At 46.0% G+C, this 25,529-nt stretch overlaps 3 protein-coding genes and 1 long non-coding RNA gene across 8 annotated transcripts in view; 3 read left to right on the forward strand and 1 right to left on the reverse strand.

Annotated features, from left to right (window-relative positions):
• kif6 (kinesin family member 6) overlaps nt 1–6,455 on the forward strand; it is a 55,275-nt gene extending 48,820 nt beyond the window's left edge. For 2 of the 4 annotated variants that reach the window (XM_086182506.1, XM_086182507.1), the window contains 7 exons: nt 644–694; nt 1,272–1,359; nt 1,481–1,616; nt 2,481–2,569; nt 4,127–4,201; nt 4,887–5,002; nt 5,923–6,455. In XM_086182506.1, the coding sequence (XP_086038632.1) occupies nt 644–694; nt 1,272–1,359; nt 1,481–1,616; nt 2,481–2,569; nt 4,127–4,201; nt 4,887–5,002; nt 5,923–5,939 (572 nt within the window). In that variant the 3' untranslated portion in view covers nt 5,940–6,455. Of the gene's footprint in view, nt 1–643; nt 695–1,271; nt 1,360–1,480; nt 1,617–2,480; nt 2,570–3,403; nt 4,096–4,126; nt 4,202–4,886; nt 5,003–5,922 lie in introns of those variants that run through there. The other 2 variants (XR_015109745.1, XM_086182508.1) reach the window with 2 other exon arrangements.
• Nucleotides 6,456–8,392: 1,937 nt separating this feature from the next.
• Nucleotides 8,393–12,081, forward strand: LOC147246837 (potassium channel, subfamily K, member 16-like). Its single transcript, XM_086182678.1, has 5 exons — nt 8,393–8,615; nt 9,610–9,724; nt 9,801–9,967; nt 10,077–10,245; nt 10,345–12,081. The coding sequence occupies exons 1-5, from the start codon at nt 8,403–8,405 to the stop codon at nt 10,551–10,553; spliced, it is 873 nt and encodes a 290-aa protein (XP_086038804.1). The 5' UTR covers nt 8,393–8,402; the 3' UTR covers nt 10,554–12,081.
• A 594-nt stretch (nt 12,082–12,675) lies between these two features.
• On the forward strand, nt 12,676–14,809 carry LOC147246838 (potassium channel subfamily K member 17-like). Of its 2 annotated transcripts, XM_086182909.1 has the most exons (3): nt 12,676–13,929; nt 14,212–14,380; nt 14,459–14,809. In XM_086182909.1, the coding sequence occupies exons 1-3, from the start codon at nt 13,774–13,776 to the stop codon at nt 14,710–14,712; spliced, it is 579 nt and encodes a 192-aa protein (XP_086039035.1). In that variant the 5' UTR covers nt 12,676–13,773; the 3' UTR covers nt 14,713–14,809. The 2 variants fall into 2 exon arrangements, with proteins under 2 accessions (XP_086039035.1, XP_086039034.1); XM_086182908.1 differs by having other exon boundaries at nt 13,838–14,380.
• A 3,721-nt stretch (nt 14,810–18,530) lies between these two features.
• Nucleotides 18,531–25,266, reverse strand: LOC147246839 (uncharacterized). The gene is made up of 4 exons (XR_015109774.1): nt 25,179–25,266; nt 23,046–23,127; nt 20,850–21,239; nt 18,531–20,671 (listed from the first exon to the last, which is right to left on the reverse strand). It is a non-coding gene; the product is annotated as an uncharacterized LOC147246839 (long non-coding RNA).
• Nucleotides 25,267–25,529: the final 263 nt, after the last annotated feature.

Here is a 25,529-nt window from a genome sequence, read left to right on the forward strand (position 1 = left end):
GCTGTTGTTAGCCGTCATTCACCTTTAGCCTCAAGCTAAATATACAGGACTGGCTCTCTCTGTCTTCTGGAGGACCAAAGAAGTGGTGCAGAAGTGGAAAAAAACAAACATCTGTGAGCTCAAAACACATAATTGTGAGAAGTTGAAAAGCAAAATACACTTTTGGCTTTAAATTAGGATCGTATTAGAAGGCTTTTTCACAGGGGCTGAATTTCAGATTAACGATTACTTATCAAAATCGATCTTTTCGTCCATCCATTTTCTATTCCCTTTTTATCCGTTAAGGGTCATGGGGGGGTGGAGCCTATCCCAGGTGACATCGGGTGAGAGGCAAGGTTCCCTCTGGACGGGTCGCCAGTCCATCTCAGGGCCATCAGGAGCAATCAGGGACTCAGTACCTTGCTCAAAGACACCTGGACATGGTCACCCGGGGAAGTGAGGATCGAACCAGCGACCCTTTGGTTGCTTAACAGCCACTCTTCCTCTGAGCCCTGATGATCAAAATCCTCTATTCCAAATTAATATCGTGATCCCATGTTGATTTGGGGCTGTTTTGTTGTTGTTGTTTTATCCGGGATGTAAATGTGTATGTTATGAACAGACAGTAACATGCTGGCTTTTCCTCTCTCTGTCACTCTGTCAGATGAGTTGAGGAAGCAGTTAGAGACGCAGCAGAGACGGCGAGCAGCTCACGGTAGGTTCACAGTGGAGAGTCGAGTAGCAGCCAAGCAGCAACGGAGACCGGCACCGTTTGAGCTTTGACCTTCATCTGCCAGCACCGAACCAACACGCCACTTAAAAGATCAACCATTTAAAATAAAGATTACGATTGAGTGTTGAAAGAAAGAACAAAGCCACCGCTAACGCAACCTTTTTTTAATCATTTTGATATTGATCTACAGTGAAGCATAAATATTGCTGCTACGTGCAGCCGCGACCGCTTCAAAGCATTTGCAGAAGGCCTCGACGACTGAAGCTAAATGACCAAAAAATGTGTGGCACAACTCTGACTCCTTCATTTACTCTCTTCAGACTGTTTTGTTTACTGACATAAATGCTTTGATGAAGAAATCTGGTTCAGGCGCCAAAGGTTTTGCCTCCCATTATGAGTCCCGCATCAGAGAACACTTCACAGCAGCCTGGCTTCTATTACACACAGCCGAACTCTCAAATGAACTCAGGATACGTTCACTGCACAAAACAGCAGAAAAGGTTTTTTTTTTCTACAGTATTTTTTTCTGACCTTTGTCACCTTTCTAATTCCACTGTAGGTGTGGTGGGAAACCACATGGAGGAGAAGGAGCGGGAGGATCCAGAGGAAGAAAACCTTCGCAAACACATTGAACAGGAAAAAAAGATGTGAGTGGCGGGGGGGGGGGGGGGGTGGAGAGACAACAACTTTCAAGACTGATTGGACTCAGCCGATGCAGCCTTGTGCGGACTACAGGATGAATTTAGTGCTGCCAATATCTCCCATCAGTTACAAAGGCACCGTTGGACGTCTGAAAGCGCTGAGGACTGAGATTGAACATCTGCAGCTGTTGTTGGAGAGAGCAAAGGTCAAGCTCCAGAAGGACTTCCATAAGTGGTGGAATCAAGAGGCCTCCCATGTGCAGGTGTCTCACCTCTCCACCCATCTACAACACCACATAAAGGTAGCATGTGGCTGGGCTAGCCTGCCAAAGAGGACTTTGATTATCTCTCTATGCGTGTGTGTTGTCTGAATATCGGCCTCTCAGGACACATTCGTGTGTGTAAGCTGATATGCATGTGTCCTTGACTTCGGAGGCTTTTATGGCACCGTGGTGACCCTCGCAGCTTCTGTTCCACATCACGTAGAGAGGAAATGTAGGAGGCAATTACGTGGCAAGATGTTTTATCAGAATTCCACATGACACAAATAAGAGCCTGGAGAGAATCGCTGAGACAAGACGGTATCAGTTCGGTCTTAACGAAGACACCATGTCGAATACTGGAGGGATAAGAAGTGACTCAGTGTTCCACTTCTAAATGTTAGTTTGTGTTTGTGTAATATTCTGAAATGTAAGCTGTGTGAAAGCTTGGAGGGAAAGATGAGCTGAAAATTCAGCCTCACATGTTTCTCACCACATCTGACCAGCAGACACTGCTGGCTTCTTCTCTTTGGTTTTGATCTTGTGAATGAACAATATTTCACTCACATCTGAGCGAAGTTTGGGAATTTATCACCCAATGACAAACAGCAAAAAAAAAAAAAAAAAAAGAAGAAGAAGAAGGAAATTTTCCAGACAGGAAGCAGGATGTGTACTTCGCCAGTTTGTTCAGCAGCTTTTGTTGGAAAAACAGCACACATGTCGCTGGTTAGATTTTGGGTGAAAGGTTTGATGCAATATGAAGATGCAACTATCTGCTAGTCGGGTTTGTCTGTCCTGTGATTAATTATGGCCAGCATGGGTTTTTCATTACAGTTGTGTCCCTCGTTTCTCCACAATTGCGTCTAGGAATCGGAGTCAGAAGGAACAGCCAGACGTCAAACTGCAACTCCAAGTGCAGCCTTGCAGCCACCTTCACCTGCAACTCCAGGCTACGAGTGAGTCATACATCAGCTGACTTGGCTACGGCCTGATTGTCTGTGCTTCCGTCTGTCCTTGTAAGACAGGCGTCACCGAGCTGTCAATCACAATCAGCTGGTCAGTCTTTGAGCACAGCTTTCCCAGTACCAGTGGACTTTTCATCGTTCATTTCATCATCAACTGTCACTGTAATAAGCAAACTGCTGCCGTGTGCCGGTGAAAGTTTGACGGAAGATGACATGCTGTCGCGTGCGCGTCTGTAACATCGTCCAGAGGCAGTTAAAACGATGGAGCTGATGTTTAAAGTGGTTCTCTGTGGGCAGCAGCAGAGGAGATGTGAGGCGCATGCGACCCGCGGAGCTCCTCAGACGCCTCTATGATCTAAATCTGGGACTGCAGATTCAAACGAAAGTGTTGCAGTGATTTCATCACCAAAGAGCACCGTGATGCAGGCTCGTGCTCAGGATGCTTTGTCACAAATTTCCATGAGAACAACTTTAAACTCGCTTGTTTTCTGAATAGGATTGTTGATGCTGTTGTCTCTGCATAGACGCAAAGAGGATCTTTATGTGAAATAGATGTATTCTACGCTGACATCAAAGGTAATCCCCAGTTAGAAAAGGTTGGTGGCCAGTGCTGCAGCTGCTGTAAGCCAGTCGTGTGAAGCTTTACTTTCACACTGAGCTTTCTGTTTGCATTTCTACTGAACTGAACTGGTTTGTTATGAACAGAAATCACAACTCGAACCAGCTTCCCATAACCGACTCATTTCCATTCAGTTCATTCATGGTATTTTTCATTTCCACCCTCTGGCTCTTGATTAATGACTCCTCTGTGCTTTCTTCCCTCAGAAACAAATATTGAAGATAGCAGTCATGGAGATATTTGTTGTTGCAACGTCCAGGACTGATGTGAATACATCACTCTGTCTCTGCTGGCCCACATCACCTTTTGTATTATCTCCACGGGGGTATTGTTCATTTTAGTATGAAGTCATGATTAGATGTCCAGTAAGTCTGCCTGTGACTGGAGCTCTCATGGCACAACTTTACCGGACTCACCGAATTAAGACACATAAATCAGTGAAGCTCTTTGATCATCTGAACATCAAAGTGTTTTGTGTTTGAGGCATTACTCTAAAATCATCACATTGTAACCTGTAGAGAACAACAAGACTCACCCTGCTGCAGTCAAATCTCTCAGCTCGGTGTTCACTCAGCCTGGCGTTTAGATGGAGGCAGTGCTCCCTCTTCTGGTTGAGACTGGCACTGCAGGCCCATGACAGAGTAGAAACACATGTTGGATGTGGTGTAGTGTAGTTCTCCAGTGGATTAAAACCAAAGGTTGTCCTACACAGCAATGTACAGGTGATCAGTTCTTCTAGCTGTATACAGTTCACCTGGACCATGCAGTAATGAACGACGCAGCACAGCAGGTAGAGGCCTAGACTCCTCCTCCCCCTCCTCCCTGTGTCAGGACCCCAGTCAGCCAGCTTCAACTCTCTTCAATGGATCAATACTGCTAGCAGATCAATTACCTTAGAATTATAATTGTTGTGTTTCTTTGAATTTCAGAAGCTTCCTCCCCAAAAGCCCCTCCATCGTTTCTGTAGCCCATCAGGATGAGAGAGGGGCTTCATCAGAGTGGAGGTGAGTGAAGGGTCCCGCCTGTCCTCAGGGCCTCCAAGGACACACACCTTTCTGTTAAAAAGCATCTGAATGAGAAAAAGCCTCGTTTAGACTTAAAATTAACTTTTCCTGGAATGAGGTGTTATCAAGTGTTATTTCTCACCTCAACACGACTCACCAGGTCTTGAAAAAGTCCTTGAATGCTGCATCTCATGGAGTTGAGGACCCGTGTGTGTGTCCGCTGTATCGATCTTCAAGTGTTGGCCCTGAGTGAAACAATCCGTGGTGAATGACATGTTTGCCGCAGCCCTTCAAACTACCCATACACCCGGACCTGGAGCTTTTATAGCTGCTGGGTGTTTTCGCTCCACTTCTGTACCCGGCCATAAATTTTTATTCCTTTGTGAAGTAATGTCTCTAAACTCTGTTAACAAATCAAAGACCCTGGGGTCTTGCCAAACGCTGCTGAGGCAACCTTCTTACAGCCACACTAAAACACTCAATGTATAACATTTATGCTTTTGTTCGTCTCCAACACCCTCTTATAGCAACAGAGATGCTATTGTTTTACACAGAGGTTCCACGGTATAGGGGCTTTTAGCCTATTTCCTCTTCGCTGTCGAATGTTTCCAACATTGTAGAGTGATGGTGTTCAACAGTTTGTCTCCCCAACACACACAAGCGCCTCTACATGTGTATGTTTCAGAGCTCTTTCCACCGCCGCGCTCTCATCCTCCTCTATCCCGCTGACTGGAGACCAGCGAGCTGACGCCGACATCCTGGCCTTCATCAGAGCCAGGCAGAAGCTCCTCGACAGGACAGGTAGCGCGCGCGCACACACACACTCACACACACACACACACACACACACACACACACACACAAACGGCAAGAAATACCACAGAGGCTTATCCTTTGCACAATGCATATCTTGCATCAACACTGCCATCTGGTGGTGAGGTACCTGAAACTACACCGGCCCATAACTATTTTGAGTTTTGTTTGCATTAATTAAACTCCTAGGGAGCATCTTGTGATATTCCACTCAAATCAAAAACTAAGATCTTTATCTGCTTTATCAAATAGTGCAATCTTTTGATCATGCATGGAGCTCTCTCTCTCTCTCTCTCTCTCTCTCTCTCTCTCTCTCTCTCTCTCTCTCTCTCTCTCTCTCCCTCCCTCTCTTTCTCTCTCGCCATTGACCCTGATGTAGCTGCTTACTTTGGCCGTCAGTACCGTGGACTTGGCTGTCTTGTGGTTTGCCACTACATATCCAGAACAACTGAGGTCATATGAACACACAGACAGACCAATGACCAAATGAGTCTCACCAGACAGAAAAACAGTCCGGGTGCTGCCCTCTCAAATCTGTCTTGTTTTCATCCGTCCTCTTTGCCCTTCTATCCCTCTTATCTTTTTTTTCCGTCCCCCTCCCCATGCAAGGAAGACTCATTTCATGCCTCTTTAACTTGGCACTACTAAGCTGGATAGCGTCTGTGTTTTGACAGGAAAGCCCCTCTCCTTGGTTGTTTGCTAACCCCAGTATGGTACTACTCCCCCTATCAAAATAGCTTTTAAGTCACAGGTGCATGCTGGGAATCTCAGAGAAGCAGCTGTTAACGCGATTTCATTGGTGTTATAATTGTGAAACTACGGATTTTCCCTCTGATGTATATTTCTAGATGCCTCACAGGTGAGCCGTGTTTCTGAATGGATGTCAAATGTGTTTCTATGTCTTGCAGGCGCAGCGCAGCAATAACAGGACGTCCTGGGGGAACACATGAAGTTATCATCCTTGTGCAACCTCCACATCTGTCAGGTGATAACAGGAACCTGGAAACATGTGGCAGACATTCTTGCGTGTTGATGGACATTGGAGATGTGAGGAAAGACAATAATAAAGAAGAACCTGTGCCACCACACGTCACGCATCCTCCTGGAGATGCTGCCAGGATTATAACGCGCAGCATAAATCACAGGCTGCACCGTCCATTTGATCTGAACAAATGTTGTCTCAAGATATGAGAGGAGGGAGCGCACAATAGGAAACCAGCTGGCTCCAGTGTGTGTTTAGAGATGTAATGAATCATAACTCTTGAAATGGCCACAGGAAGTTGAAACCTTTATAATGACAAATGCATCTCATTTGTCTGTCTGGTTTCACTTCATGCTAAGGATGACGGATTCCGGGTCAGATGCTGTAAAAAGATGTAATAAATGTACAGTTCAAATATGCACCATAAAAGGAATAAAAAATAAGAGCTGTGTGATGATGTATGATGCAACCCTGAAATAGCTGGTCGTTTCTCATTCGGCAGACTAATTTGGTGAATGGGGTTTAGAGCTAAAGCTCCTCTTGTCTCTTTATCGTGTCCTGATTGATATTTTTCTCCGCAACACGAACAGAAAAATTCCTCAGAAAAGACATTTATGATTCCCCACAAATTTCAGCCACAAAGGTTAAAGGGCATCTGAAGTCAACCCCAGCACTTCAGTCAAAGTGTGTGTGTGGATGTCACTCCCTTACAAGTAAAAATTGATCAGTCACATCTTTGAGAGGTGAAGGAACATGTTGACGTTTTTATTTGCTGACAGGTTTGAGCAATGCCCTTTGAGTTGCTCTTCAAATCAAACTCCACCCGAGCACCTCGCTGTCTGAGCCTCTGCTGTCCAAACAGAGAACAATCTGTTTGCATCGCTTTGCCTTGATTTGTTTGACAGATGACGAGCAGCAGCACAATTTGCATCCAGGCAGAGTTGCCCCGGAGAAAGAGTCCTCTCAGACACGCTCACGGCATCTGTTACTTCTCCCAGTCACCTCCGGGACTTCCTTCCTCCCTTCCTTAACCCTAACCCATTCATAAAAGCTCCCTGTAATTGGCAGAACCAACACCAACCTGGACACACAGTTCATCAAACATCCCACACCGTCAGACTGAATACTCTTGGGAACTCATGAAAGGCACCACATGCATGTAGTTTTGACTTCATCAGGTTTTAAATGTCCAATTTATTACTTTTAACTGAAATCTCGCTGCACTATTGCATCACCCCTTGCAGCGACACTTGAATATTGCTTTTCAAGTACTCACGAATAGGTGTGTTGAGCTCATTGTGGGGTTTTTTTTTTTTCTTTCCCCCTCCTGCACTCACTTCTTTGTGAATCCAGAATGCAGAAAGAGCCAGCCACATATAACTCTCCAAAAATGTATGTAAACAAACTCTCAAGCTGCTGCGTTCTGGAGTTAAAAAGAAGAAATGCAGGAGGGGAGGGGGGGGACACCTTTGTGAGCTCAAGGCAAGTATTTGTGAGTACTTGAAAGGCAAGAAGAACTTACTGGTGGAAGTGTCGCTTCAAATGAGGTTGGACAGTTCTTTTCATAGACGTAATCAGCGACATCGGGGCATCAACCCATGAGCACCGAGCCTTTTAAGTGGGTGCCCCCCCCCCCCCCCCCCCCACATGCTTTAGAAATGTAGAACCCCATTAGGTTCTCTCAAGATTTCTTCCAGCTCTTTGGTTTATGGCCCACAATAAAGCCGTGCTCTCAACAGGTCTCCGTCCGACCATAAACGGACGTGACCTCTCAGTCGGGGAAACATCCGACCATTGTTGTGACAGATTTGTACACTGACGAGATTTCAAAGTGTCTGTATTTCAATTTAAAGTCCCAGTTTTGTCATGCCTGAAGTTGTGGCACCAGTCTTGCTTCGACGGCTGGATCCGCCAGTCCTTTGACCATCGGCGCTGCCCTGAGAGGCTGCGGCTTCAACAACCAACAGCACTCAGGTAAAATATTAACTTTTGTTCTGCTGACAAGATGCTGCCGCCGCTTCCTTATTAGTGGAAACAGTTTAAACTGTGTGTGTCCAGATGTCGCCCTAATGGAGAAGAGGTGTTTGATCATTACCCGAGCAACCCATAAATCAAAGCTGAACATCTACACGAGACCAGACTAATCAGAGGGAGACCTCTACTTTTGAGAGCTGTCCTAAATTGCAGCGTTAAGATTGACATCACCGGGATCAAAAGACTCGACTTCACATTTGTATTTAATCTCGTCGTTTTTCACAGTCTGCGACAATGACATCCGTCGCTGTGGATTTACACAAGAGATTCGTGCATTTTATCAAGAATTTTAACATGAGACCTCTCTGAATCCATTGACCGTCTTTTTAAGTTGGAGCATCGGTGCGCCTGTGCTGGCACTGAGCAGGGTTGATGGCGAGGTTCCAGCTGGTCCGGGTCAAAGTGAGCTGGACGGTACTTTTGGCTCTGGCCCACCTCACCTACCTGCTGCTGGGAGCCACCATCTTCCAGATACTGGAGCGCGAGGCTGAGAGAAACAACCGAAACCACTTCCAGCTGGAGAAGTTGAATTTCCTGGCTAACTACACCTGCCTGGATGGACCGGCCCTGGAGAAGTTTGTTCAGGTGTGATTGGCTTTTATTCCTGTCTGACATTCTACTGTAATTGAAATAATATGAGGCTGGTTTTTTTTTTGTTTTTGTTTTTTTGGAATATTTGCACAGAAGTTTGTAGTCAGTATTGGCATCAGTGACTTGGAACCTTGTAAACCTGCAAGCATTCAAATATGTTTTTAATTTCTAAGTAAATATGACTATGAAAGTGCTCATCAATACTGTGAGAAGGAGAAATCGATCCGTTTCATCATCAGGCCAACCTGCCTGACCTAATCAATGAAGTGTGTCATGGGCTAAGATAGGATCTGAGGCTGCACGCGTAGTTACTTGTTTAATGCAGTTTTCTTGGTATAAAAGCGTAATTAAGAAATCACTGGAATAATTAGGCTCTTTATCTGGTGATAATGAGATAATGTGTTACCAGATAATTGTGCTATTGTGAGTTAATTATCTTGTTACAACAGGGTCACTGACTTGTCTTGAGCCACTGAGCAAATGTTGAATGCAAAAGATGAACCTGTAATGACAAGGAAATGATCTGCTCATGAGCTTTGTTGTCTCGTGATCTCACGATTAACCCGTTATCACAAGGCAATGTGGCAGCTAACTCGTTACCATGAGATCCATTTTCTCAAGCTAACGGGTCAATTATTTAACCAAGGTATCCTGTTAGAAGACATCATCATGTGATAACAAGTAACAAGCTTTGTTTTCTCGTGATAGCAACACAATAAACCCATTATTTTAAGATAGCGGGACAACTAACTCCTTATCGGAGTCATTGTCTCAAGATAAAGTATCAATGGAGGAATTACGACGAGTTCATAACCTCGGATAACACTAACAAGCTTCATTATTTCCAGATTATCAGACAATCAGCCACTAATCAGGAGACAGCGTCAGTTACAACGCGATTACAGGTGCAACCTCTCTAGGAGTTCACGGCTACAAGTGTGGTATTGTTGAATTGTAAAAGCACCTGTGTGGGTGTGTGTGTTCACAGGTGATTTTAGATGCCTGGGAGAGGGGAGTGAACCCCTCAGGCAACTCAACCAACCCCAGTAACTGGGATTTCAGCAGCTCCTTCTTTTTCGCAGGCACAGTAGTCACAACTATAGGTGAGAGCTTTATTTTAAATTCGTGGTAACCATCGAGTTTGTCTTGCTAAATGATAGATCCAGCTTTGTTTGACAGGGTATGGGAACCTGTCCCCCAGCACGGTGTCGGGGCAGGTGTTTTGTGTGTTCTATGCTCTCTGCGGGATCCCGTTGAACCTGGCCTTCCTCAAACAGCTGGGAAAGTGTCTGACCATCCACCTGGGCCGGCTGGAGAGGGGGATGGTCTCTGTGGTTCCACATAAGGTACACGGCCAGAGTTCCTATGGCGTTTTGTGGTGAGTACATCTATACGTCAGGCTTGCGTAGCGAGAATGGAAGTAAGCATAGTTTTGCTGTGTTCCTCCTCTCCTAGCAAACAGTGGAGGCTTTGGCAGTGAGCTCATTCTTCATCACAGGCAGCCTCCTGTTTCTGGTCATCCCTCCTCTCCTGTTCAGTTACGTGGAGGGCTGGTCGTTCGGCGAGGGCTTCTACTTTGCCTTCATCACCCTCAGCACCATTGGGTTTGGAGATTATGTGGTGGGTGAGTACAGAGAGCACATTTAATAGCACTCCATTTCCCACCTGAAGCAGCACAAACAGATCGTCGGATGAACTGACATCTGACATTTTGATCTCTCAGGGACCGACCCAGGTAAGGAGTACATCTCCCTGTACCGCAGCCTTGCCGGGATGTGGATCATCTTTGCCTTGGCTTGGCTCGCCCTCATCCTCAATATGGGAGCCAGAATAATGGAGTACATCATTGGCCTGACTCATCCAGGCTTTAAGAAACAAGAGGAGGGAGAGGATGTGTCCTCCAGTAAACTGGAGGACACTTCCAAGGTCTGATGGTGGACTACATGTGATATAGAGCAGTATGAACGCTGTGGTGTACATATCGTGATGGTACCGTCGCTTAAATGGGGTTTTTTTGTACAGTAGCTTCGATGCATTTGTCGGTTATGTGGTGTTCAGGCATGAAAACACAGCAGGCTCTACCTCATGTAGTAAACCACTTTGGATCGGGTTCAAGTCTTCAAAAGAAAAGGCCCCGAGCTCCGTATTGGTGTTTCTGTAAGTTTATGCACCCTTTATTGTGATATACTACCTGACTACATCATTAGAACACTTTCCCTGAGAGGAGTTTGTAAGATGGAGTTGTTATTTCTGTTTAAAGTGCTCCTGTATATATATACATAGTCATATGTGTCCACATCTGCGTTTGTGTACTGACGGTAAACTCCAGGGGATTGAGCACGGCGGGCTATCTTAAACAAACACATTAATCAAGATGGTGATGTGAAGTGACCACACAAGAGCAGAGAGGGAGAGAGACAGGGAGCGTGCAAAACACTCAGGACTGAGCCCTCAGAGGTAGCTGGAGTCAAGGAGGATGAGGACTTTGGCAGTCACACTTGAGTTCTGTCTTGTCCCAGTCAGAATGACAATTTGTTGTCTTGGAGGTTGAAACAAACTCTGATGTGATTGTAGATCATCTTGTTACTATGGCAACCGTCGTAGGGTGGGGGATACACGGGGCAGCAAGAGTTGGTTCAGATCCTGATGGCTAGATGAGCAGGTCCTGGTGTCAGTGGTGACCGAATGTGGTCCGGGTCACGGGTGCCCACGGCTCACTGATGGTCAGAGCAAAGGATATCTTGCCTTGCGCGATCCTACAAAAGAGTGCCTGTCTAACAAATTCCTCCGAAAGTGCTGGGACCTACGTAATATTAGGCAGGTGATTTTAATGTTTTGGCTGAGCAGTTAACTTATGTGTGCTTTGAGGATAAGCTGTGCCTTTGGAAACCACACAAACTCTATCATGACTGTTTTCTGGATCACACTGACCAGGCGGACATCCTCATTTATGGCCAGAAACCCGTGATCCGTCCACTGCTGCTCTTGTTGTTGAACCAGATTTGCATGCCCGGCCAACGCAGTGATTGAAACAGTAGCACGGGTGGAGTTTCATTTGCCAGTCAATTGTGAGGTAAACCCTCACTCTTTCTTGGACCCAACTGCAGACGTTAGTTTTCCCTGGATCCCTAGAACTCTACCTGGAAACCAAGATGGGACTGAAGGAGATGTTTAACTTGGCCCGGGTGCCCTCCATCCTCATGCTCGGGGGCATTTATGTGACCTACGTGCTCATCGGCGGGGTGGTTTTCTGGAAGTTGGAGGGAGATCTTGGGACGAAGGACATCAGTCTTCTGGTAGCGAACAAAAGACGGCTGCTCACAACGTACGCCTGTCTGAACCAAGATGGCCTGGAGGCGGTGGCTCAGGTGAGGCTCAGGAACACGCTACATCAGTGGAAGCAGGTCCGCGTAAAATAGTCCCTACTCACTTCCCACACTTTCGTTTACTGTCTATTACAGGGGACATTCTCACATGCAAATGAGCAGGAGCGGCTGCCAATACCTGCTAGCACATGCATTCACTGAGAGAGAACACTGCATTTACATCTACGCTATGATCCTGCCGGTTTACGGTGTATGAATCCTGCTTTCACCACGGAGAAATGACTCCACTCCCAATGAAAGTACTTCAACAGATTTCACTGTGTTGTGCAGGCATACAAGTATTATTGCCTCCTCCTGGCATCAGGTGGGGTTTCTGCTGGTGTTAGACGGCCTGTTTGCAGGATTACCCCACCCAACTTGGTGGATGGTCGAACTGTAACATTGGCCAAGACAGAACTTTTTAGTGATATTGCCTCCTTGTGGCTTAATGGAAATTTGTTTTTGTTGTTGTTGTTTTTGGTCAGAAATGCACTCAAACTTGGTGGTGGTGGTGGGGAGGTGGGGGGGGGGGGGTAACTGTGAGGATAGTGACTTTTCTTTCAATGGTGTGTCCGTGGCGAGGCGACTGGTCTTGACCTTTGTCCATAGCAACTCTTGTAACTGGCATTGTTTCAACTGAAGGTGCGGAATCACCACAAGGACCTAGTCGGGGGGGGGGGGGGGGGGGCACCATTCCCCTTGGTTCCCCGCCCGCCAGAGGCAACCAACACAAGAGCCACTGTGCACTACCTGGGTGCCCCCCTCCGCAGTCATAGCACCATCTAGTGGTTACAGGAAACAAGCCTGATGGAGCAAACATCATTCGATTTACATGAAAATTCCGCAGCAGCACCGTCATCCATGCAAATCCCAGTTTCGATCGCCCGGTTCTGCTTTGCCCTTGTGTGTCGCCCTGTTTTGATTTGCACAGCGGCAGCAAAGTTACGCAACACTTTCCCTGGAAACCAACACGACCCTTTTATCAGATCTTTTAATTCATTCAACAGAAGAAAAAAAAAAACAAAAACTGGCAATGTTTGTAGAGCAGTAAAACAATAGTGCCAGTAAGCCGACGGGAGACAGAGTGAGAGAAATCCCTTCAGTGTGTCAGCTGGAATCCAAGCAGACCACTGAGGGGGAAGGTATGAAGCAGCGAAAGTTGGTCGAGCCAGAATAAAGATTTAGAGGCCGGACCCGCCCGGCTACTGGGGACGGGGAAGGATTGCGTCATAACTGGTGAATGTAAACACTTAGACGACGAGGCCATCGGTCTGAGGCCATCATGTATTTCTGAAATGTAATTTCACACATGGATGATGAACTCAACTTTTACGTAACAGACTGGGTCAACATACTGGCTCAGTGAGAAGGGTCGGCAGCCAACTGTACCGTACTGACCTGAACGGCCTCAATATGTCATCGAGCCATTAGTCATGAGGTCTGACCCGACCCCCCTTACGTATGAGAGAGGTGTTCTGAGCTTGAGTTTGACCGAACCGGTGTGTTATTGTGGTTTTTGTCCGTCAGGTTGTCCAAGATGCGTCGAAGGTGGGTTTAAGTTTGAGAGGCAACTACACCACAGACGGCTTCTGGAAGTTCACCAGCTCAGCTGTGTTCGCTGCTACTGTGGTCACAACTATAGGTTAGACAAACCCGCTCTGACAGAACCCCTGTCTGTCGCACCGTCCAACGCTTTCTGTTTCAACCAAAAGGTGTTGTTGGTTTTTTTTGCCTTTTAAGTACTCACGAATTTGTGTCTTGAGCTCGACTTTGCAGGGTACGGGAACATGAGTCCCAGCTCCACAGCCGGACAGATCTTCTGTGTGTTCTTCGCACTATTTGGCATCCCACTCAATATGGTGGTGCTCAACAGGGTCGGAAAGTACATGCTTGCTCTAGAGAGGAATATCTCGGACTTCCTCGAGGGGAAGACCAGGCGAAGGGTGAGGAACACCTGCTATTCATGTGCTTAGTCTCCCTCTCGGTTCTGATCGGACCGACCTGAACCTGCAGCCATCATGTGCCGCGTCGTTTCCAACCTTACAAGAAATAACTTCGGTGCTTGTTTTAGTGGAGGTTTTCTCTCTCCGTTAAGTTGTTCCACTCAGTACTTCTTGTTTCTGTTGTGCGATGTAGCAAATGGATCCTGGTCTACGTCTAGTATCGAAGTCTCAGTTGATCCCTCTGCTCTTCCTCACCAACTACTGTCTCCCACATCACTGCAGAGGTGCACCCGCTTCTTCGTCCACCTGATATCTTACCTGTCTGGAATGGTTCTCTTCTTCATTGCGCCCATGATAGTGTTCCAGCAGCATGAGGGCTGGACCTTCTCACAGGCCATCTACTACTGCTTCATCACCCTCAGCACCATCGGGTTCGGAGACTTAGTGGCAGGTAACGCTCGGCCGTCGCCTTCCCGTCCCCCATCCCTCGTTCGGATTGTTGTGTAATTGTGCAACGACTTCTTCCCAGACAATAATCCAGACAAAGAATACCCGGAGTGGTACAGCGTCCTCATGGCCTCGTGGATCTTCTTCGGTCTGGCCTGGCTGGCCCTCGTCATTAACCACTCCATCGACATTCTGGAGCGGCTCAACACGCACTTCAAGCAGCGATGGCGTGGAGGCAAAGAGGAGGAGCCACCTGGCAGCGTGGGGAGTGACAACGCTGGAACACAAGTGGAGGAGGAGGAGGACGAGATGAAGACACCGCCGGTAACTCAGTAAAACAGACAATACGGTGAAGCTGTCTATCAGTGGGTCAGAACCTTGGGTGCAGGTATGAACGGCAGCAAATGGCTGAGCCGGTGAGTAATGTTTCGCCAATGTGACCCCCCCCCCCCCCCCCCCCCCCCTGCAAAGTGACTCTAAAATATCAACTCATTTGTCAAAGCCCGATTTGTTTGACAGCAAACATCAGCGCCATGTTTAGTGATTAAACAAGCGACTCCCACTTATTCCCAGAAAGAAACCAGCCTCCGAGATTACAGTGGCGAGAAGGTCAGCTCTGCCTCTGCGTCGGTCCGTGGGTTCGAGAGCGCCGGCTGGCCTCTTTGATCACTCGGTGTGTTTTTGACCCTGCCGACCACAAACCCACTCATTTGTGGACTCATTGGCATTTTGCAATTGAGGGGGGCAAACAAAACAAAACATAAATCCAGTGTTTTTGAGTCACAGTTCATGTCTAAAATTATAAACGTTAAAATGAGCTCTTTTTTTTTTTTTTGTTGCCACAGTAGGGAGGGTTGGCGAATCGTAAATATCGCTCAGCGTTTTTAAATTGGTGGGTAATCGTCCGACGGCCAAATACCTAAATCAGCAGTTTTGCATGAGTCTCTCATTTGCCCATCTCAAAAATAAATTTATTAAATAATGTAGTTCATAAACAGTTAAAATTGATATCCGTATGGTTTAAGAACTGCATACCGACAAGCAATCCAACATCGTGCACCCCTGGAATCAAAAACTATCATCTTGTAAAAGATTTAAACTTTTGGAAGGCAAGTTAATTAGTAGTATTTCAATTTCACGTTTCTAAAGTGTTGTTAACTTATGGTTGACTCAGCTGTCACCCTGCTATCAATATAATAGCAACCAAGAAAATCTAGATCCAACACATTTTGTGTTGCAATTTGAGGTGTGTGTGTGTGTGTGTGTGTGTGTGTGTGTGTGTGTGTGTGTGTGTGTAGGGGGGGACTGGTAAATACTTCGGTTTGCTTTGAGTTACGTGCAATTAAAAGCTGTTTGTTTATGTTAATTAACTGAGGGTTTTTATGCCCTGTGAAGTGAATTTTGCAGCCGTTGTGCGACTCAGTTATCCTGCAGTTAGCTCTCTGCCCACTAGATGTCACTACTGCACCAACAATATCAAAATGAACAATTCAAACTAAAATCAGGGAAGCACTTTCTTTTTTTTCCCGGAATATTTTGGCAATAATGGAGATAAATTACACTCTCCGATCACAGCGCGACAGTTAAATATATATGAAACAAACAAACTCAAATACATTATTTTGTTTGAATTTGTTACTCCTTGAAATGTTTACATTTAAATAAATACATAAAGTAATATTTAAGGTGTGTGGGTTTTTTTTTTTATGTGCTGCAGACTCTCTTGATAATTGTCCACATGAAGACAATACAGGACACAGTAAGACTCAAAGGTACGAATGTCTCTGGGGGCCCATGAATCACAGAGGACGTCAACGCTGGGGTGGAACAAATGATAAAGACAGATGGTGGGCTGGGGGGACCGGAGGGTGGAAAATGAGAGAGTGCAGGAGAGATGAGAAGAAATTTTTTTAAAAATACAGAAGAGAAGGCAGCAAAGGAGTATTTCTGTTCTTATGCTCCCAGCGTGGACGGGAGGAAGCATGAAGTGGACATGTGACAGGGCTGCGGCCGCCACAACAAAACACCACATACCTGTTTGGCCACTGTTCGATGACGGCTCAGTATGTGTGAGGGAACTGGTGAATCTCTCTTATGCTGCACTTTGGGTTCAGTCCATCGTGTACCGTGAGGATGTTCCATGTTTCCACGTTAGTATTAATTCAACCAACGCGTATTTATAGCCCACACAGGATTTTGACCTCTTTGTCATTCAGAATACGGTCAATTACAGTTACAGTTAGAAATTACAGTTTAAAAAAAAAAAAAGGAAGAATATAAATGTGAACATTATGATATGTTGGTTTAACTACTTCAGTCGTACCAGATAGTCAGGGTAGGCACAGATTTTTATATCAGGGAAGATCGGTGTGACTCATTACCAGTTGAGTACATTTCTGAGACCTCATCAAACTCCTTCAATAATTCTTTTAAGACTTCCGAGAACAGGACTTGGGGAAAAATTTGTGGAAACAAGAAACGGAGACTGGACTGTGACTGGAGTTGTGCACGTGTACACACACACACACACACACACACACACACACGACTTGACTCACTCTCTAAAGACTTAAGCCACAGATGTCTTTATCTTCATCAGGAAAACGAATCAGAAAGGATCGTGACTCGGTGCTATGAATGTTAAAGTTGAATTTAGCAAACAAGATAATTACGTTAGCTGGCTGAACGTTAGCTGGCTGAACGTTAGCTGGCTGAACGTTAGCTGGCTGAATGTTGGCTGGTTGAACATTAATTGGCTATTCGTTAGCTATGTGTTTCATTAACATGATGAGCCTACTGTTCACTGTATATTTTTAAACTATGAGAGTTTTAAAGGGCTGGCTGATGGCTATAATGATCAAAGTCCATATAGCAATGCTTGCTAGAAATGTTAAATTGCAGCAACTGGGGGGACTGACTTGAGACTTGGAAGAAAAAAGGACCTGACACTTGACTTGGACCTGATGCCAAATACTTCAGACTGACCAAAAATATAAATAGCCAGTATTTCTGTTGCACTGCAAAACATCCACTCACAGCAGATTCACGTTGATCACATTAGCGTCACAAACACTTAAATGTTTATATAGAACATCTGAAGTATGTCAGTGTGTCACTTTGGTTCACATGTTACTGTTGACATTTATGCAGTGGTGTCTGAATGTCCCGCGTGGGTGAAGTCTAACCTATTTAACCCGTTTATGAACTTACATAATAGGTTATGTATTCTGTTGAACAGAGATCAGGTCAGAGACGTGTTTGTGACGAACACAGATCCAAATTGGGGGGAAAAGCTTTGATCACTTCATGCTCTTAATTAAAACATGATGTGTAGTGGAAACATGCTGACTTGTGATAAAAGGTAAATACAGCATGATTGAGATTAGAAAAGTGTTACAGTATACTGCGGCGTTCAGCCTGTCTTTGTACATCACTTCATTTGTCCTCCATCGTTCCCCTCAGAGTTCTAACGCACTCTTTTCACCAGCGCCGGTGACATCAAGGCTTCATGTTGCATCAACTAAAACCAAGTGCCGTTAGCATTACGCTCCGGTCAAGAAGCTTTATTTTTATGTCGGAACTCTTGTCTCTTATTTGCCTCTCATTATTGTTTCACATCTTCAGACGCACTGCCGCTGAGATTCTCAAGCTTTTCGCAACTGCTGCAAATGTGCGGCGCTTTAACGGTTGGACAGGATGTGGCGAGAGGGAGCCCGCAGGAAGGCTAAACCAGCAGAGACCTTCGCCATCTCACATCAGCAGGTTTACACAGCTGTGTACCAGCCAGCAGTTTGTTATGTCATGGTTAACTTGTGAAATGATTGCTATCAGAAACTATATTGTCAAGAGCACCAGCTGTCCTCCAGTTACTTGTAGTCTAAAAAAAACTAAACAAACCTAGAATACATAGCATGTCTCCATCTCTTGATTTCCATCTGAATGGACACAACAGGAGAGAAAAACCAAAAGAAGTTAATGTTTTAAATGCAGTGGTTACAAATTAAACTTTTTTTTTTTAATAATTAACCAATTGCCTTATTTACTAAGAAGGAAGTGTCAAACAATGAAAAATAAAGGTATACACATAGTTCATCTATGACAATGACTTTAATATTTTAAACTCCCCGTTTAAGGAAAACAAAAATTATCTCCTCATCTCTGATTTTTTAAAATTTTTGTTTTCCTTTAACAGGAACAAAACTAAAAAAAAAAGATTTTTCAAATTTCTCTCATATGAAAACAGTATTACTCTGTAATATTGTTTATATTTCAGTACTTTTCGGTGCTTACCAGTTACACCAGTATGAATGAGTCACTGATTAGATGTACATTTTGACAAACGTAACGTGCCACCGAATGTATACGACCTAAATATTATCCTTTTAGAAACATTCCTTTTGAGATTATTTTTTTAAGTCGGTCTTCCCCTGCAGCTGCGCAAAGTTTTGTGAGACGCATCCCACCGACACATGTGGAAAATACAGAAAATGCAACGGTTATTAACCATTTCAAGGGGCCGTAAAAACATAAACCGCCGGGCGTGCGGTTGCGAGGAGTGATGAGTAACGTAGCGGTAACCAAGCGTCAGGAATGAAGTGTTTTGCTCGGAGTCACAGGAAGCGGCAGACGATTTCATCACACCATTGTTGTGGTTTTCAATCATCGACAAAACATCTGTTGTGATTGGACTGGTGGAGGAAAAACAGGGGGAGGGGGGGTTGAAGCTAGACGGCCTTGGAAGTAGCCGTGCTGGTTAGATGTTGGTGGGCTCAGTTTTTGGGCCAAACAGTTCCAGCTAGACGTCTCCAGTATGTAACAGACAGACGGGTGCTCGTGACACTTGATTTCATTCCAGATTTCTGATGTTTTTCTTTCACATTTGGCTCCTGAATTCGTCCACTCATCTGTTTGCCTGATGCGTGTCCGTCTCCATCCCACTCATTGGACCTGAACTGGCTGTTCTGAGCCAATGGGAGGACAACATGCGCATCCTGCCTCCGTGCGCGGCGCTTTCTGCTGATACACCTCGCACTCTGCGCTCACCATAGTTAACCCCTCAGTCTGGCTCAGCCTTGACAGACTGACCGTCTTTCTTGTTTACTCTTGCCCGCGTCGGCTGAATCCCAACAATTACTGTAATCAGTGGAGAGGTTCGGCAGACGCGGGCTGAGTTGACAAGAGCAGGCCGAGCACGTGCCACCGTACGTTGGTTCAAAAAGATGAGGCCGGAGCACGAGAAGCTCACAGCCAAACGGAACAGACTTCTTTTCATGAGCGCCACACAGAAGACAAACGGACTTTGGACTGAAAGATTTCCTTCGCTCGCAGCAGCCTGAACCAGCAACACGTCCAGACGTCTGCTCAGGCTCAGCGGGTCACCTGCAGCTGTGAGACTCCAAACACTGACGAGACTGTTTGTGCTGAGTCACTGGCGAGGAATACATGTGTCGACCTGCATGTGTTTGTCTGGCGGGGGTCACTGACTTCCAACACCACCTCTCCACTGTACTCAAAGACAAAACATGTAATACTGAAGTGTAAACAGGGCATTGGCCGAGCCAGCAAACACAGAGGAGCGGGCAGCGAGGTCGACACTCACACCATCTATCCACACACAGTCACCCCCCCCGGGCCATGGTGACCGGCCAAAACACCGCTAAAGGTTACTTCCCCTAAGTACTCATTAACCACACGCACAAATCCCCAAACATGTCAGCATACGTGACGAGGTCAAAGCCATGCAGCTGATACCTGGCTCTGCCCGTATGTTTACTCCATGTTTGTCATCACAATGCGTCATACTAGCGACCCCACTAACAGCTGAGCGAAGCTTCTGTTGACCAAACCCATGGTTTTACTTCCCGCCACCTTCCAAGCCCATGAATGTGCTAAGATGCTACGGCACTAACAGGCTGCGTTTACTGGAGTAGCTAGTTAGCTTGTGGTGTAAGGGGTTAAGGTTTTTTTTTTGTGTGTGTTTATTTTGTCATAAATTACTGTTAAAATAACTGTCTTTTGCACTGTTGACAAACTTCCCGCTGTCAAAGAGTCACGTGGCGTTGCTATGAGGTGTCCAGTCAGCTGATTTATGCAGGTTTCATCCAACAGTTCATGGAGGACTGTCTCCCTTGACCCTGGTCCCAGATCACGACTGGGTCCCTGATCCATCTGCTGTGATGATCTTGGTTCTTTCCACTCATCTAAAGTGATCCAAGATGGTAGATTCCAGAATTCTCCTCAGGTGGGACCTGTAAACCGGCTGACAGGACTGAGAGAGACCGCAGGAAGTTGAAACCTGTCAAAGTGCGGGAGAAGTTTCAGTTCGACTAACCAGAATATTTTTAATATTCTACACAGCACTTGACTTCAGTACAAACATCTGATTAGATCCAAATAATCAACTATTTTAACAATAGATTAATAAATAGTTAATGAATTGTTAGCAGCAGGTGTTTTAATTCGTCTATAATCACCTCAACCAAGGAGTCTCGTGTTGCCACTTGCTGCCCATCGCGGTGCAGCTACAGAAGCCCTCTAAGGACAAAACAAAGACATGAGCTCCATCCTGTTTGTGTGCACCAGGCACCGTGTGACCTGTGGGCCATCATGAGGGCGGCGGAGGGTCTGGGCAAACATCACGTGCGGGGGAAGTACTGGCACTCGTACCTAAACCGTCTCATCTGAAGCCGGGAGCCGACACATTTGTCATCAGATGATGGTGATGACCAGTTCAGCGTGAATCACTCGGTGAATCATATGATCGCCTGTCACCGTCGACTGGTTTTGAGGGCGGATGAAGCGGAATTTTGCTCACCAACACGCTACACTTTTTCCGAGAAGGCATTGATCCGCCCATGTGGACTCTGGGAAATATAAATTGATAAAAGAAAAAAAAACAACAACTGTAAACTGCAGGGGTCCACAGACGTGCGTGCATCTCCGCCATCATCATCTGGGTCTTGCTGCCTGTTGCTTTTTAGTTCTGCTGTTAATTCCAGTGTGGTTACAGGTTTGTCGTGTTGCGTTGTATCTCGCATCTCCAGTCCCGGTTTAGGCTTGAAATTTAAAAAAAAAAGAAAAAAAGATCCATCCTGGATACTAAAGCGAGGACCGCAGACGCAGGACCTCTGCACAAGACATTCACCCATAAAGAAAGACTTATATTATCCTTTGCGTCCCTGCCCATGATAATCAGTTTACACCAAACATGGGCGTTTTGCGTCAGTCAGTGAGCAGGAGAACCCCTCAGGGCTCCGACCCCACAACATGTTCTTACACAGACAGACAGACAGACAGACAGACACTAGAATTTCTTTTGACAGGACATAAAAAAACCTGGCCTTGACTTGACCCAACAAGAATCATAAATTTCAACATGAATGGGTTGATGGAACTGAAACAGTGGTTTGTTTGCACACGCGCTGATAACGCAGGCGGCGACAAAGACTCAGTGTCCCTCCGAGGGCCGCGCAGCAGGGACACAAAAATGACTTTTGTCTCAGCTGGTGTTTAGTGTGTCTGTCTTATGTGAACGTGTGAGTCTGTTTGCAGTTTTGGTTGTTTTTTTTGGGGGGGGGGGGGGGGGGTTTGAGTCACCATGCAGCTCATAATGGATTACAGATTAACCTCAAATTCCAGTCCATAAGTAGGTTTATAGACTCAAATGATGTCATCACCAAGCTCTCAGATAAGACAACACAGCCTGTTTAAAACATCAGTGAGGTTAAACGTGAGCTGCCGCGACCGCTGCTCACCCTTCCTGATGACATGGGTGGGTTCTTGTTGACACGCAACGGAGCAGAGGTGTGCAGCTCTGCAGACCAAACATGTTTTTCAGGCTGCTTGAGATGAGATGAATGATTTCAGGGTTAGCGGCCCGGTGGAGCAGTGGTCCTCACTGTGGGCCCCCCAGGCAAGAAGGTTCCAGGTTGGAGCCCCGGCTGGAGCACGGGGTCTTTCTGTGTGAGTCTCCATGTTCTCCCTGTTCCTGCTGGGTTCTCTCTGGTACTCCAGCTTCCTCCACAGTCCAAAGACATCAAGAGGGGACCAGGTTAATCCAGACTCTGAATTGACCGTAGGTGTGGCTGGGAGAGCCAATGGTTGTCTGTCTCTATGTGTTGGCCCTGCCATGGACTGGTGACCCGTCCAGGGTGAACCCCGCCTCTCGCCCGAAGGCTGCTGGGATCGGCTCCACCCCCCAACCCTGCGACCCTTAACAGGATACGCGGTAGAAAATGGATGGATTTCAGGGTTCTCTACTAAAGCATCGATAAACATCTGAAATCCTTTTATCCGCTCAAGAAAAAGGTCTGGGATGATAAAAAAATGAAGTTCTTACAGGGAAAAGGGAGACAAGTACAAGTGACTTCCACACTGTAAAGTTTCTTAACACCAGCTGGCAAATCCTTTTGTAACTGTAAAACCATGCTGTTAAAGTTGAGGTCCCGTCGCCCCTCGGCTTGACGGGAATTAAAGGGTTTTTATTCCTGAGTTTCTAACTCTTACAGGCGGTTTATACTGGGCCTGCTGGTCAACGCTGGAGCAGCTGAATGAACAAGAGGCTGCTAATGAAAGAGCTAATTGTTCCCAGGAGATACAATATTGTTTTTGTGTGCTGAGTTACAATACTACTGTAAAGAAAAAAAGTATACATCATCATCATCTCTTACCCTCGCTGACCTCGTGTGGTGGAACTCTTTCATACCCTCGATACGTCTTCACAAAACGGGCTTTTTCTTTCTCGAAACCAGCCTGTCCAGAAAGAATTTTTTTTTTTTTAAATGAGGGTATGTGTGACTAAAATATAAAAGATATAAAGAGAAGATACAGTAGAAGCCTAAAGGGTGTGTTGCCCAGACTGCTGGCTCACATGTTTATGCCTTTCACAGAGTAAAGGGCAAAGATGCGTAAAGACGACCAAATCCTGAATTACATTCACTTGTGACTGATGTCATATGAGACTGTGAAAAAAAAAAAAAATGCTCGCTGTGTTTATGACTCGTGATGATAGTCGCTGTTGAATTAAAGCCTCATACGCTTACGTGACACGTGCAAAGCTGCTGCTCGTGCTTGAGACCGAAGCAGATCTGAAGCAAGAACTCCTTTAAATGACTGAGAGGCTTGCGTCTGGAGCGCAGCGTGATTTTTATATCCGTCATGTTTTAATGATTGGCGTCAGCAATAAAGTTCCTGAGAATGGACGTGAACTTTGAAGCCCGTGATGTGACGTGTGTTTCCATCTGGTGACCTTGTTCCTCAGCTGGTCTCTTGTTCCGGGCAGCACCCGGTGACTGGAGCGCCGCTGAGCCACCCAGTAGCCGGCGCGCTGGCACCCTCCCTGCAGCTCAGACCAGCCTCTGCACGAGCTGCTCTGCTGGGCTGCTCCACCCTTCCGGACGTGACACGCAAAACTGAGGAATAACGAGCCAAATGGAAATTGATAGGACATCTAAGTATTGACCTTGTGATATGAGGAATAAACTCAAATGGGTCAATATTTAGTTGGGAAGCGAGAGCAGCTCCTTATCCTTATCTGCTGTCCGTAGAAACCGCGTTGGTGAAAGGATTTTTCCACTTCCTATCGTTGGAAGAAAAGTCACAGCCTGGTGTTCCCGTTAATCTCACGGTACTTCATGCACGCGCCTTTAATGTTCTGTTGTATAATCTCAGGTGGCCTTCAGCTGAGCAGAACTCTAAGGGATGGTTCACCCAAAAATGAGAAGTCACTCGCCACCTATGCACCCTCAAGCCCGTGTCGATGTTGGCGTTTTTGGTCTAAACTCCCAAACGCTTGGAGTTTAAAAGTGGAAAAGAAAAGAAAACCCCAAACATAATAAAACCAATAAATTCCTCTGTACTGTTCTTGCAAAGTAATCCAAGTCCACCGAAGCCACAACATTTCAGTTGCTGTCACTGACACGTGGCGTCACGGCTGCCGGCTCCAGGCGACAGCGAGGCTAAAAACATGTCCATGTCCAGCATCTTGCTGCCTCAGGACTCAGGATTACTTTAGAAGCAGAAGTAATCTAGTAAGTAACAGCAGTACGGAAGCGTTTTGTGGGTTTACATTCACTTTAATTGTGCAAATTAATGCAAAATTATACACTTCCTGCACCTGTCCAATGTAAACTCAACAGGAGCTCTGCACGCCACTCTGTCAGTCTCTCTTGTTGACTCTGTCAGAGGTAACCAGAGGGCGACACCTCTGCCAGGGCGACCTCAGACAAACCCAATGTTACAAAAAAAATAAGAGGAGGGAAAAAAAAGGGTGAATTTCATCCCTAAATTGCCCAAAAATCTAAAGTCCTTTGGCCAAAGTTTGCGCAGAGCTGCTAGTGCACTTGCCTTGCATGACCTTGCTCGCGGAGTTAATACTTGTACTTAAGCTTTATTATATAGGTCATATGAGAGCAGGTCGCCGTATCGGGTGCATCATATTAAATGTTGCTGTGCTCTGCCTCCTTCATGTGTGCCTCTCAGCTGCCGTGCAGCACCGCTGCAAACCACAACCCCCACGATACACCTGTTTGAAACCTCTCCCACTGCGTCAGTCAGAACATGATTATACACAGCTGCTGACTTTGAATACTTTCGATTGTAACTGGACTTAATGAACTGTCGTATGTTTTTGCCTGCAGCGGCGCAGAAAAGCCTTTCCATGTTGACTACTCTCTCGCCACAAACTTATTTTCAGGCAGTGTTTCCTGGAAGACGTTCTATTGTTCCAACTAAAAGCGAAATGTCAAGAATGAATAATGAGAGCCGAGGAGAGGAGTGAAAAACCCACCGCTGACCTTTCTCACCTCCGCACAGATGACCATTCCAAGCGAGAAGTGGGTGTGAACGCTGAATCAGAAAGTTGCATTCCTGTAACATTTCGGAAAGTTACAGGAATGACCCTGCAAGCTTCTGTAATCAGACATCAGAAACATGTGAGGGAGGAGCCTCCGAGGCTTTCAGCCCTCTGACAGGCGCTTTGATGGTCAGTTTTCTGCAGGGATGAACTAGAAACCGCAGCAGTTTGACCTCTTCAGTGCCCACTCCGTCCATGTTGACATTTTGTTTTTTTGGATGCAGCTGTGGTCTTATCGGGTGATTTTAAAACTGCAATGGAAACTTTATACTTTCCCTCGCCTTTTTACAGCGTGTTGTTG

This window comes from Aulostomus chinensis, chromosome 17, assembly GCF_037954235.1.
Source record: "Aulostomus chinensis isolate RoL2024-O1b breed Wild chromosome 17, RoL_Achi_v1.0, whole genome shotgun sequence".
NCBI lineage: Eukaryota > Metazoa > Chordata > Actinopteri > Syngnathiformes > Aulostomidae > Aulostomus > Aulostomus chinensis.

Coding starts and splice junctions, on each gene's coding strand:
- LOC147246837 (XM_086182678.1), top strand. CDS start 8,403: ATGGCGAGGTTCCAGCTGGTCCGGGTCAAAGTGAGCTGGACGGTACTT. Junction 8,616..9,609: donor CCCTGGAGAAGTTTGTTCAG/GTGTGATTGGCT, acceptor GTGTGTTCACAG/GTGATTTTAGATGCCTGGGA. Junction 10,246..10,344: donor GTTTGGAGATTATGTGGTGG/GTGAGTACAGAG, acceptor TTGATCTCTCAG/GGACCGACCCAGGTAAGGAG.
- LOC147246838 (XM_086182908.1), top strand. CDS start 14,005: ATGTGCCGCGTCGTTTCCAACCTTACAAGAAATAACTTCGGTGCTTGT. Junction 14,381..14,458: donor GTTCGGAGACTTAGTGGCAG/GTAACGCTCGGC, acceptor ACTTCTTCCCAG/ACAATAATCCAGACAAAGAA.